Source organism: Solanum stenotomum, chromosome 6 (genome assembly GCF_019186545.1).
Source record: "Solanum stenotomum isolate F172 chromosome 6, ASM1918654v1, whole genome shotgun sequence".
Taxonomy (NCBI): domain Eukaryota; kingdom Viridiplantae; phylum Streptophyta; class Magnoliopsida; order Solanales; family Solanaceae; genus Solanum; species Solanum stenotomum.
Window position 1 is genome coordinate 2,103,350 of NC_064287.1, and position 14,162 is coordinate 2,117,511.

The 14,162-nt window shown below is 36.8% G+C and overlaps 1 protein-coding gene and 2 pseudogenes across 1 annotated transcript; 2 read left to right on the forward strand and 1 right to left on the reverse strand.

Moving 5' to 3' along the window:
- Nucleotides 1–1,082: 1,082 nt before the first annotated feature.
- On the forward strand, nucleotides 1,083–1,597 carry LOC125867227 (B3 domain-containing protein At2g33720-like; annotated as a pseudogene).
- A 1,995-nt stretch (nucleotides 1,598–3,592) lies between these two features.
- LOC125867228 (uncharacterized) lies at nucleotides 3,593–4,450 on the reverse strand. The gene has a single exon (XM_049547651.1). It carries the CDS (start codon nucleotides 4,448–4,450, stop codon nucleotides 3,593–3,595), a length of 858 nt encoding a protein of 285 aa, XP_049403608.1.
- An 8,680-nt stretch (nucleotides 4,451–13,130) lies between these two features.
- LOC125867229 (protein FLOWERING LOCUS D-like) lies at nucleotides 13,131–14,120 on the forward strand (annotated as a pseudogene).
- Nucleotides 14,121–14,162: the final 42 nt, after the last annotated feature.

The following is a 14,162-nucleotide window of genomic DNA, read 5'->3' on the forward strand; positions in this document are numbered from 1 at the left end:
AAACTTTTGTGTCTAGTAAGTTCTCCAACACGTGCCAAAAGGTCATGTTTTGTGCCTTGCGCAATGATGATAATATCAATTGAATAGGCTCATTATTCATCATGGATATGAGGTTGTATTTATTCTCTTCAAATTCGATATGATTCATCACAATCTTATTATAATATTTCAAAAATAATCATACTAATTAGCACTGGAAAATTAATCAAACACAAATCATCTAAAGCGACTATCGATCATATATGACATAATTCTATTTGGATAATTATCGATGTAGAAACCCTAATGTTTTTTGGGAAACAACAGGCTTCAAGAATATCCAATTTTCCGTGGGATATTCTTCCCATAGGTTTATGGTAAGGCCTAACCTTCCTTGCTTGTACTTAGTCCTATTGAGAATTTTTTATGTTTATTATTAATAATAAACTACTAGATCGCTATCTAGTGGTATACATTTGCTTTAAAAAAAAAAAAAAATTTCCATGGGAAGAAATATATATTTTAGGAGAGAAGAAGAAAATACGTCTGCTAATATAGAGAGATATAAAAGGAAAAAAATTAAATATAAAAATCTGGCTAATTAGGTAGCCCAATAATTATTAAAGACCCTTTTTTGTCAATAATTATTAAAAGACCCTTTTTGTCCTCCAGAATTATAATTTTACAGTTATAAATAGAGTGTTATTGCCTTTTTTTTGTTTTGACATAACTCTATTTGGATAATTATCTAAATGAGAGATGTAGAAAGAGATATAAAAGGAAAAACTTTAAATATAAAAATTTGGCTAATTAGGTGATCCAACAATTATCAAAGGACCCTTTTTGGAATTAAAATTAAGGCTGTCAAAAAATAGAGATAAATATAAAAAGAAAAACTTTAAATATAACAATCTGCGAATTAGGTAACTCAATAATTATTAAAAGACCATTTTTGGAATAAAAATTAAGGTTGTCAAAAAAAATATCACCCAGAATTCTATGTTCCCGCTCAAGGTTGGAATAAAAAATAAAACCTAATTTTACTGTTATAAATAGAATGTTACTGCTTTTTTTTTTAGTGTATCTTTCCAGTAGTTTCTTCAATGTCTAATCAAAAGCCTTTGCTTAGCCTTAAGAAAACATTCTTTTACAATTTCTTTCCATCAAAAGCTGAAGAAGAAGCTTGCAAACTGAACAACACTCCATATGTAGTGACTCGAGAACTAATTGAGATAAGGGACATATACCCTCCGCAAAAATCGATTTGAAAAACCCCTGGCAGATCAAGAAAAAGATTACCCGTGACGAGGTTATTATAGGAAAACTGGTGATTCCATTTTTTGAGACGTTTGAGTACATTCTTCGATACTGGACGTTGGATGTGGCCAAAAGTTTGGAGAATGGGTGCAATGTGCCTTTTAACGTGTGGGATGTAACAGAGGAGAATATCCCTAAGAAGTATGAAGGTGGAAGTGTTTTCTTAACAAAATTGCACAATGGTGACTTTTATCTTTCGTGCATCAAATTGTTCAACAGTCGCGGATTAAGTGTTGGTAATGAAATTGGACTTTATTGGGATCCTAGATCTTCAAGTTTAATGTTCAAATTACTTTCTTAGGTTTGCGCTTAGTGAAAGGTCCAAGAATTTAGGACATAAAACAACATTCCACAGTCGTTTTGTTAGTATTTCTCTTTCATATAGTTGTAATAGCTGAAGATTGGAACATTTGCATTATGGAGTATGATGATTCTTCAAATTCCCAATTTAGTTTGCGCAATTCCCTTTTAATACATGTGTTTTCATTCCTTGTTATTATAATGCTCTTTTAATTTAGATGTGCAATTTCGCAAAACAGTAATTATTCCACTGATTGATTTCTCCTCTAAGTTGCAAACAAGAATAAAACCTCCTGGTTTGTTTTTTGCACCGACAGTATTGATAGCGAAAAGTATCATGGTCGTTCATATAAAGTTTTTCAACCCAACAATTTGTAGATTATTTGTTTCCATTGGAATCTAGAACTAACTATTCAGAGCAAATGTATCTAGCAACTATATCATAATTGGACAAGAACTTATCATTTCTATAACTATAAATAAAACCTATATTTTCTATGTGAAACTACATATTAATTGAGGGGTGTATGTAGGAGCATCAACTCCAAATTGTTGGAATTCTACAAAAGTATTGAAAGCCAAGATACATTCTTGCAAGACTTGTTGAGCTTCTTCATGTGACAGACACATGATCATCAAATGCCTCAGATGTTTGATTTACCCACGTCAGCATGATCACAATGACGATCAAGAATTTTTTCAATTACTTTTTCTATGTTTGTGGAGCCATATGAATATGGTTTTCCACTTGGTGAAATGAGCAGAGCACATACATTTGCTCCGGTCAGAGTTAAAAGTTCTTCCGCTTTATTAAACAATGTTTTTTTCCTTTGCGAGAAAGTTGCAGCTAGCATGTGCTTCCTTTGACTCAGTTAACTCCATTTCAATCTTTTGCTTATTGCTGATGATATTCGTTTCCATTGAAAAAGAAAATAAGAAGATGTTTTGGCTGAAGAAGGCCGAGCAACTTTGAGAGGAACACCTGGGTAATTTTAGTAAGTGCATGAGTTTATTTGTCACGTGTATTATCACATTATTTAATAATTTCATATTATGAGTCTATTTGTCACCTGTATTGTCACATTATTTAATATTTTCATACTATGAGTCTATATTCCATGAGTATTGTTGCGTTTATTTAGTATTTTTCATATGATGTGAATCTATTACTAGATTTATATATATGACTAGTGTCTGGACATGATGCACATGTGTCCATGTCATGCAATACATATTTTTTAATACAACATAAATAATAATAAAAATATATATGGGTATATTGACTGACATAGTCAAACCTTAAAAGTTGAATTAGCTTCATTAGTTAGTTATGTACGTTCATAATGAGTTAATGTTTTAGCGTTATTAGGTACAAACAGGTAATATCATCGTATGATACCTTGGTTCTTCAATGCTGAATCTAAGGCATCGAAGATTGTATTATTTGTTTCCTTCGGAATATAGAACTAACTATTCGGAGCAATTGTATCTAGCAAACACACCATACTTGGATAAGAACTTAATGTTTCTATGACTATAAAAAAAAAAAAACCTATGTATTCTATGTGAAAACTCCATATTAGTTGAGGGGCATATTTGTTATGGAATGGAAGAAACTAGAAAGATAAATTAAAGAGAATAAATGATAACTCTTTGCATTGATTCTTGCATTGATTCAAATAGAAGAGTACATCCCTATTTTTAAATAATTAAGGAGAATCCTTCTTAAAGGAGAGTCCTTCTTAAAGGAGAATCATTCTTAAAGGACAATCCTTCTTAAAGGAGAATCCTTCTAGATACTAGACTAAAATAAAACTAAATATGTTGCAATTAATGTAAACCCTAGACTTCAAAGGAAACTAAATACTATAAAATATTTTTAGACTAAAATAAAATAAAATAAAAAGATTCTACCAAATTCCAACATTCCCCCGCAAACTCAAGTTGGTGTATTTGACTTGAGTTTGAACACTTAATTATTCTTCAAAAATATCTTCTAATAAAATTCATCCTCACATTCTTCTTCTACTAGTAATGCTTGTGATTTATCATGAATGTCTTTGAACTTGCACACTTTTGTAACATGACCTGTTTGTTTGCAACTTCCGCATACTGCATCAGATCTCCACCAACAGAATTTTTCCAAATGTGTTTTCTTTTTGCAATATTTGCAAGGAGGATAATCAACTTTTCTTTTTTGATAGTTTGCATAAAAGATACCTTCAACAATTTCATCTTGTCTGAAAGCTCTTCTTTGCTCTTGTGCTTGAAGAGCACTTATCAATTCATCAAGAGAGATGGTAGAGAGATCTTTAGACTCTTCCAAAGCAGAGATTTTAGACTCAAATCTTTCGGGAATAGTTACAAGAATTTTTTTAACTATTCTATTATCTTTAAAATCCTCACCAAGCAACCTGATTCTGCTGACAATCAAGGAAATCCTGTCAGAATAATTAGTGATAGTCTCACCCTTTTGCATCCTAAGAGATTCAAAATCTCTTTTCAAATTCAGAATTTGATTTTGTCTGCCTCGTTCACTTCCTCGGTACTCCTTCTCAAGTTTTTCCCAAGCTTCTTTTGCTGTCTCACATGCAATGATTTTAGAAAAGATTGAATCTGCAACTGAATTTTGAATTACAATTTTGGCTTTGTGTTTTTTGATTTTCTCTTCTGAGTGAAGTTTGATTTCAGCATCAGAAGATTTTTCAGTGAGTTGTTGTATGGGTTTGTCTTCCATTACAACTTCCCACAAATCATAAGCCTCAAGATAAGACTTCATCTTAACTGCCCAAATTTGATAATTTTCACCATTGAAGGTTTGTGGGGCATTGAAAGAAAGAGCATTGCTTGTCATGGTTTGAAAAATAAGGTTTTAAATAGTATAGATTAAAAATTGGTTAAAAGTAGCCCTGCGTTAAAAATAAAAGCACCGGTTAAAATTGGCCCTGCGTTAAAAATAAAAGCACGGGTTAAAAGTGGGTTGAAAATAGATATGAATTAAAAGTGGTTGAAAGTTCTTCTTCAACGAACTCACAGATCCATTAAGATCAATGTAAGGCTCTGATACCACTGTTATGGAATGGAAGAAACTAGAAAGATAAATTAAAGAGAGAATAAATGATAACTCTTTGTATTGATTCTTGCATTGATTCAAATAGAAGAGTACATCCCTATTTATAAATAATTAAGGAGAATCCTTCTTAAAGGAGAGTCCTTCTTAAAGGAGAATCATTCTTAAAGGACAATCCTTCTTAAAGGAGAATCCTTCTAGATACTAGACTAAAATAAAACTAAATATTTTGCAATTAATGTAAACTCTAGACTTGAAAGGAAACTAAATACTATAAAATATTTTTAGACTAAAATAAAATAAAATAAAAAGATTCTACCAAATTCCAACAATATTAGGAGCATCAGCAGTGTTCTAGTAGGCTTTGAGAAGCAAAAGAAATTGTTGGAATTCTATGAACGAGTCTCGAAAGCCAGGATGCATTCTTGCAAGGCTTGTTGAGCTTCTCCGTGTGATTGGCATCGCAAATATTTCAATTTCATATGACTAGGTGGAGTGATCCAGATGTACCTTTTTGATTGTGTATAGATATTGTTGGTTTTTCTAAAACTATATGCGGCAACGAAAAAAGGTTAAAAATGTCTCTCTTTAGATTTTGAATGACTTTCAATTGATTTCAATAATTTTATTAAGCATTTAAGGGCTTTAAATAGCCAACATAAAATACATAATCTGCATAATTTAAAATTTAAGAATTCTAATATATCTCAACAACTAAACAACATAACTAAGATTCAAATTTCAAATTCATCTTAAATTAAACAACTTATTTAGCTAAAAACTACTGCAGTAACTAAAAGCAAATTTGAACACTCTTCATTTGCTTTAGTTACCGCAATTGTAAAAATTGCTCCTCCTCAAATTTTGTCCTCTATAATGAAAGCTACATTTCCAGAAATGGCACTGGAAAATCGACGCTACTTAGATACAGTTGGTCACACATACAGTTATTGATGTTTTCACAAACATCCAACTTTTGCTTTCAAAACACATACATACACATACAGATAATCCAGCTTCTACGATGAAAACACATACAGGGAGAATTATATATTGTATCTGCGCGATTTCAGTTAGCATTAACAAAAATCTCACTGTATTTTACAAAAAACACAGAAGCCAATAGCACTAAATTGACATGGATGTATTCATCAAGTACATGTAACATCTATGCGAATTTTTACCTTAAAACTATTGTGCTGATTGAAGGAACTTGACAAGCTGTTGTATTGTTATTGTTTAATGCTTTCAGATAGACTAAAGAGCCCGGCAACACAAATGTTTGTTCAACTGATCATTCTGAATACAACTGAAGCTTTGCTTCCTCCTCATACAGATGAAAGTAAAAAGGTGTTGGCTGAAGATATCGGCAAAGATAAGACTTTATGCAGTTGATGCTTATATTGGGCGCATTATGAAGAAGCAGAAAGTTCTCCCTCATCATGAGCAGTTGAGCAGAATGTTTGATATGGAAGCAATCAAACAGTGGACTGAAGCTTTTATCATCTGAGAAATGCTTAGAAATAGATCTGAGACAAAAATCAAACCTGCACAAGTACTTGGCCAAATGCAACTGCTCGAGTACATCTGAGACAAAATGTAACTGCTCGAGTACATCCAAGGGAAGAAGTAGAAATAAAAAGGAAGAATGGAGGGAGGTTCCAGATTAAACTAAGAAAATAAGAAATAAGAGACAAGTTCATAGCATCACCCTAATTGAGTATTTTCCTCTTCTATATATAGGAATCTTCCCAGGGTCCCAAATGGAATATGACATCTTCTCACATAGGTTCTTCAGCTAAGTTATACTCATAACACAATTCCATCCCATCTCTATCCCCATGAATAGAGGACAAGGTAGGACAGGTAGTAAATAGTCTTTGGATTAGGTATCCAGTGGTTTTCTCGGTAATATCAATGAAGAACCGTCTGCATTGGTTTCTTCATCTTCTTCAGGTAAAGTTAGCAAAACCCGAGTGAAAACTTTAGATTTTTCTAATAGAAATGTTGATTCTAAAGTGGTTAGAAGTAAGAATTCGAGAAGGGGAGTTGTTTCGGATGAGATTATTTGTTTAAATAAAGAGCCAACTTATGTGGCTTTAGTTGCGTTAACGGCTTTGATACCACTGTTATGAAATGGAAGAAACTAGAAAGAGAAATTAAAGAGAGAATGAATGATAACTCTTTGTATTGATTCTTGCATTGATTCAAATAGAAGAGTACCTATTTATAAATAATTAAGGAGAATCCTTCTAGATACTAAACTAAAATAAAACTAAATATTTTGCAATTAATGTAATCCCTAGACTATATAATGCATGTGTCTTATTGCTTTATATATTGAGTTCAGTTATTCGTGAGTTGAACAGAGCCAAGGTAAGAGTTCCTTTGTACTCCTTCCAGGCTTAAGTTGTGGTTTAGCTTTCCAGCTCGCATACTTGTACATTCAATGTACTGATGCCAGTTGGCCTGCATCTTATGACGATGCAGACACAGGTACCCAGGGTCAGCATTCAGTACGCCGTTGATCCGGTTGAGCACTCCAGAGTCAGTGGTGAGCCTCTTTGTGTTCCGGAGGACTCGATTATGTTGATCTTTTAGTTTTGCTTTATTAGGATGTTGCGGGGTTTGTCCCAACATCCATCTCAGTATTATAGAGGCTTCATAGACAGTCAGTCAGTTGATTTTGAGTCTCTAATCTATGTATATATGTAAATATTCTATTTTGGGCCTCGAGTTGCCTTTTTGGCCAGATTTTTATGAGTTAGGTTGTTTTATAACCTTGCATTGCATTGAGTTATGCTGTCGAGTTAAGTTTCCGCTGAGTTAAGAGAGCCAGGCCAAGGGTTCGCTTGGGGGCCAACAATGGTCTTCGAGTGATGGCCACGTCAAGGATGTAGGCTTGGAGCGTGACAAACTTGGTATCAGAGCAAGTTCCACAATCCTAGGGAGTCTATGAAGCCATGTCTGTAGAGTCCTAGTTATCGGTGTGAAGCGCGCCACATCTATAATTGGGAGGGTGCAACATTTAGGAAGATTTCTCACTTCTTTCACACTCATCTTGTGTGGTAGAGTTGATCTCTAAAAAGTTTCTGTCTAATCCGTGCTTACGCATGTTTCAGATAGTCATGCCTCCACAAAGAGTTGGCAGAGGGGTCTTCCTAGACGTTATGTTGATGAGCAAGAGTTACCATATGCCCCGAGAGTGCAACCACAAGGGGAAGTTACTAATGCCGAGTTTAGAGAGGCAATTAGAATTCTGAGTCAAGCTGTAACAAATCAGATTGGTCAGCAAAGGGGAGTTCGACAGGAAGGAGCTGACACTTCTAGGATTCGTGAGTTCTTGGGGATGAATCCTCCGAGTTTCATGGGTTCAAGCACTACTGAGGATCCATAGAACTTCATTGAGGAGTTGAAGAAGATTTTTGATGTGATGCATGTGGCATATAATGAGCGGGTTGAACTAGCTGCGTATCAATTGAAGGATGTTGCTAGAACTTGGTTCGACTAGTGGAAAAGGGGCAGAGTTGAGAATGCACCACCTGCGAGTTGGGTCTGTTTTAAGGAAGCTTTCTTGGGGCGTTTCTTTCCTCAAGAATTGAAAGAGGCCAAGGTACGTGAGTTCCTCACCCTTAAACATGAGTCTTTGAGTGTTAATGAGTACAGTCTAAAGTTCACACAACTCTCCCGTTATGCTCCGAAGATGGTTGCGGACATGAGGAGTAGAATGAGTTTGTTTGTTTCTGGACTGTCTTGATTATTGAGTAAAGAAGGTAGGGCTGCAATGCTTATCGGGGACATGGACATATCAAGGTTGATGGTTTATGTGCAGCAAGTTGAGGAAGAAAAGCTGAGGGACAGAGAAGAGTTCAGAAATAAGAGAGCTAAGACCGATAATGAGTCCGGGCAGCAAAAAGGTAATGCGAACCGTCCGTCCTTTCAACAAAGGCAAAGGGGACCTGTTCCATCATCTGCTAGTTCACCTGTACCCAGAAATAAAAATGAGTACACTGTACTCAGAATAGTGTGGCACAAGGAAGTAACCAGGTTCTTACGTGTGCTAGGTGTGGTAGAGTCCATCCAGGGAAGTGTCGTCAAGGCCAGACATGTTGCTTTAAGTATGGACAAGAGGGTCACTTCATGAAGGAGTGCCCAAAGAACAAGCAAGGTAGTGGAAATCTGGGCAGTAGGGCCTAATCTTCTTTAGTTGTCCCACCAGACAGGATGGCACCTAGAGGAGCTACTTCTAGTACCGGTGGAGGAGCAAACGCCTCTATGCTATCACCAGTCGCCACGAGCAAGAAAACTCTCCGAATGTTGTCACTGGTATGATCAAAGTCTTTGCTTTTGATGTGTATGCTTTGCTAGACCCAGGAGCAAGTTTATCTTTTGTAACTCCTTATGTTGCAAATAAGTTTGATGTTCTTCCTGAAAGACTTTGTGAACCCTTTTGTGTTTTTACACCTGTTGGGGAGTCTGTTCTAGCAAAAAAAGTTTATCGTGATTGTCCTATTTCCATCAATCACAAGAGCACCATGGCTGATTTGGTTGAGTTAGACATGGTAGATTTCGATGTCATTCTAGGTATGGATTGACTTCATGCTTGTTATGCATCGATAGATTGTAGAACTCGAGCAATCAAGTTTCAGTTTCCGAGTGAGCCAGTCATAGAGTGGAATAGTAGTTCAGCAGTGCCTAAGGGTCGTTTTATTTCGTACCTTAAGGCAAGAAAGTTAGTCTCAAAGGGTTGTATCTATCACCTAGTCCGAGTTATTGACTCTAGTGTTGAGATACCTCATTTGCAGTCAGTTCCTATAGTAGGAGAGTTTCCAGAAGTGTTTCCTGATGATCTACCTGGAATTCCTCCTGAGAGAGAGATAGAGTTCGACATAGATCTCATTCCATTTACTTGTCCTATCTCTATTCCGCCATATAGAATGGCACCAACAGAGTTGAAAGTGTTGAAAGAGCAGTTGAAAGATCTTCTAGAAAAGGGTTTCATTCGACCGAGTGTCTCACCTTGGGGTGGTCCGGTCTTGTTTGTGAGAAAGAAAGATGGTTCCTTAGGATGTGTATATATTACCGCCAGTTGAATAGGGTTACCATCAAGAATAAGTACCTTCTTTTGAGGATTGATGATCTTTTCGATCACCTACAGGGTGCCACTTGTTTTTCGAAGATTGACCTCAGATCAAGATATCACCAGTTAAGAGTAAGAGAGTGTGATATTCCAAAGACAGCATTCAGAACCAGATATGGTCATTTTGAGTTTTTAGTTATGTCCTTTGGGTTGACCAATGCACCGACAACTTTCATGGACCTTATGAATAAAGTCTTCAAACCTTATTTAGATGTGTTTGTTATCGTTTTCATTGATGACATACTAATCTATTCAAGGAATGAAGAAGATCATACTAGTCATCTCAGACTAGTCCTTCAGACTTTGAAAGATAAGGAGTTGTATGCTAAGTTCTCTAAATGTGAGTTTTGGCTTAAGTCAGTGGCGTTCCTAGGCCACATTATGTCCGGCAATAGTATTAAAGTTGATACTCGAAAAATTGAGGCAGTGCAGAATTGGCCTAGACCCACATTTCCAACAGAAATTAGGAGTTTCTTGGGATTAGCTGGCTATTATAGAAGGTTTGTTGAGGGGTTCTCTTTTGTTGCATCTCTTTTGACAAAGTTGACTCAGAAGACAGTGAAGTTTCAATGGTCTGAAGCTTGTGAGAAAACTTTCAGGAATTGAAAAAGAGGTTGATTACAGCTCCAGTTTTGACTTTACCAGAAGGTACTCAAGGTTTTGTGGTGTATTGTGATGCATCTAGAGTTGGTTTGGGTTGTGTCTTGATGCAGAATGGCAAAGTTATAGCTTATGCCTCCAGACAGTTGAAAGTTCATGAGAAGAACTACCCAACCCATGACTTAGAGTTGGCTGCTGTAGTGTTTGCTTTGAAGATATGGCGTCATTACTTGTATGGTGTGCATGCTGACATATTCACTGATCATAAGAGCCTTCAATATGTGCTTACTCAGAAAGAGCTTAATCTCAAACAGAGGAGGTGGTTAGAATTACTTAAAGACTATGACCTGAGTATTCTTTATCACCCAGGTAAGGCTAATGTTGTTGCTGATTCTTTAAGAAGATTGTCTATGAGTAGCGCCGCCCATATTAAAGAAGAGAAGAGAGAGTTAGCAAAAGATGTGCACAGACTGGCACGCCTGGGAGTCAGCCTTATAGACTCCGCTGAAGGGGGAATAAAAGTGACGAGCAGGGCCAAGTCATCACTAGTGTCAGAAGTGAAAGAGAAACAAGACCAAAATCCCATTTTGCTTGAGTTGAAGGCAAATGTTCAAAAGCAAAGAGTATTAGCTTTGAATAAGAGGGAGATGGAGTATTGAGGTATTAAGGTATATTGTGTGTACGTGATGGATGAAGTTCACAGCTCCAGATATTCCATTCATCCAGGTTCCACGAAGATGTATCGTGACTTGAGAGAAGTTTATTGGTGGGATGGCATGAAGAAGGGCATTGTAGAGTTTGTTGCTAAGTGTCTAAATTGCCAACAAGTTAAAGTTGAGCACCAAAGGCCCGTTGGTTTAGCTCAGAGGATAGAACTTCCAGAATGGAAGTGGGAGATGATCAATGTGGATTTCATCACAGGGTTGTCAAGGTCTCCCAGATAGCATGATTCTATTTGGGTGATTGTCAATAGAATGACAAAGTCAGCCCATTTTCTACCAGTAAAGACTACCAATTCAGTAGAAGATTATGCTAAGTTATATATTCAAGAGGTGGTGAGACTTCATAGAGTCCCAATCTCCATTATTTCAGATAGAGGTGCACAGTTCACGACATAGTTCTGGAAATCTTTTCAGAAAGGCTTGGGTTCCAAGGTGAACTTGAGTACTGCCTTTCATCCTCAGACTGATGGGCAAGCAGAGCGTACTATTTAGACTTTAGAAGATATGTTGAGGGCTTGCGTGATCGATTTCAAAGGTAATTAGGATGATCACCTACCTCTCATTGAGTTTGCCCACAACAACAGTTATCACTCCAGCATCTAAATGGCTCCATACGAAGCTCCTTATGAGAGACGATGTAGATCTCCTATTGGATGGTTTGAAGTTGGTGAAGCAGGGTTGATAGGACCAGATTTAGTTCACCAAGCTATGGAGAAGGTGAAAGTGATTCAAGAGAGATTGAAAACGGCACAGAGTCGCCAGAAATCCTACACTGATGTTAGGAGAAGGGCGTTAGAGTTTGAAATAGATGATTGGGTATATTTGAAAGTTTCACCCATGAAAGGGGTTATGAGGTTTGGTAAGAAAGGGAAACTTAGTCCCCTGTATATTGGACCTTACCGCATAGCCAAGAGAATTGACAATGTTGCATATGAGTTGGAGTTGCCGCAGGAACTAGCAATGGTTCATCCGGTATTTCATATCTCCATGTTAAAAAAGTGAATAGGTTATCCTTAATTGATCTTGCCGTCTGAAAGTGTTAGGATCAATGATAGCTTATCTTATGAGGAGATTCCTGTTCAAATTTTTAGACCGTCAAGTTCGTAGGTTGAGAACGAAAGATGTAGCCTCAGTTAAGGTCCTTTGGAGGAACCAATTTGTTGAGGAAGCCACTTGGAAAGCCGAAGAGGATATGAAGAAGAGATACCCATATCTTTTTGAATCCGGAGGAAATGCAGACCAAGGTATTTATTTCCTTCTTAGTGCTCTTTAAATTGTAGTGAGCATGTTGCTGTTATTTTTGCATGATTGCTTGTTGGGTGTTTTAGTTTGATGTTACACCCTTAGCCTTGTTAGAGTAATCTCATTCGAGGACGAATGTTCCTAAGGGGGAGATATTGTAACATCCGACAATTTGAAATAACTATGAAGAGGCTTAGAATTGGAAATAGTCTTTTTGGAAAGAATTAAAAATCTGGAAATTTTGGCTAAGTATGGAAAATAATGAATTTTTGGCCAACTTTGAACAGTTATAACTCCTAGTTTAGGATGATCTAGGTGTAGTTCCAGTTATGCTTGCAAAGTTCGTGGATTGGTCTTTCCAACGTCATCGAGTTTGCTTGTTTCCGAGTTCGTATGAGCGAGTTATGCCTTTTGAAAGTTGGGCAGTTGTTCTTTTAGTTTTGCTTTATTAGGATGTTGCGGGGTCTGTCCCAACATCCATCTCAGTATTATCGAGGCTTCATAGACAGTCAGTCAGTTGGTTTTGAGTCTCTCATCTATGTATATATGTAAATATTCTATTTTGGGACTCGAGTTGCCTTTTTGGCCAGATTTTTATTAGTTAGGTTGTTTTATAACCTTGCATTGCATTGAGTTACGCTGTCGAGTTAAGTTTCCGCTGAGTTAAGAGAGCCAGGCAAAGGGTTCGCTTGGGGGCCAACAATGGTCTTCGAGTGCCGGCCACGTCCAGGGTGTAGGCTCGGGGCGTGACAATAACTATTTTTTATCATACGTGTATATTAATTTTGGGGTGGTGTTGGCGATTAAGAACATGATTTCAAATGAGCCAAGTAAAGGCAGAGAGATTGTTATTGGGCCAGGTCTTTCGGGGTTGGCGATTGCAAGACAACTGGTGTTACTTGGGTTTGAGGTTACTATTTTAGAGGGACAAAAACATGCAGGTGGAAGGGTGTATACAAAAAAGATGGAAGAAGGGAATACGTGGCAGTTGCTGATTTACGAGGGAGTGTTTTGACAGGTACACTAGGGAATCCACTTGGTCAGTTGGGTCGACAGTTGTCGTATATAGTTCATAAGGTGAAAGACCAATGTCCACTCTATCGTGCTGATGGAAAGCCCGTAGACAAGCATTTGGATAAAAAGAAAAGTGGAGACAACGTACAATGAACTTTTGGACAAGGCAAGCAAGGTCAGACAAGAATTATCTCAGGTTGTTTCTCTTGGAGAGGAATTGGAGACTTTGTGAAAGGATTTTAGTGTTGCGATGGATACTGAGGAGATGATCTTGTTTAACTGGCATCTGGCAAATTTGGAATATGCAAATGCAGGTTTGATAGTTTTCCTTAGCATTTTTGGACCAAGATGACCCTTATGATATGGGAGGGGATCACTGTCTGGTGGAAATGGAAGATTTGTTCATGCTCTGGCTGAAAATGTGCATATCAGGTTCATTCTAGAGTTGCCTCAACAAAAGTTGGACACAATAAAATGATTAGGTTTTGGACTGTTAAATAAGGTTGCAATGTTATTCCCGTTTGTGCTTTGGGACTCCAATGTTGATATATTTGCTCATGGTGTTGTTGATTCTAGTTGTCTGGGGGAATTCTTTCTATTCTACAACTATGCAACGGTTGCTAGTGGGCCCTTTTTGTTAGTTCTAGTCGTAGGAGAAGCTGAACACAAGTTTTAGAGAATGGCCCCTACTGATGCAGTAACAAAAGTACTTCAAATTTTAAAAGGTAAATGTTAGGTTCCACATTAACTTTGCTTTTAATATACCAAAATATTATTT

What these genes read in the sequence shown, in the direction of transcription:
- LOC125867228 (XM_049547651.1), bottom strand. Translation starts at nt 4,450, where the DNA reads ATGACAAGCAATGCTCTTTCTTTCAATGCCCCACAAACCTTCAATGGT.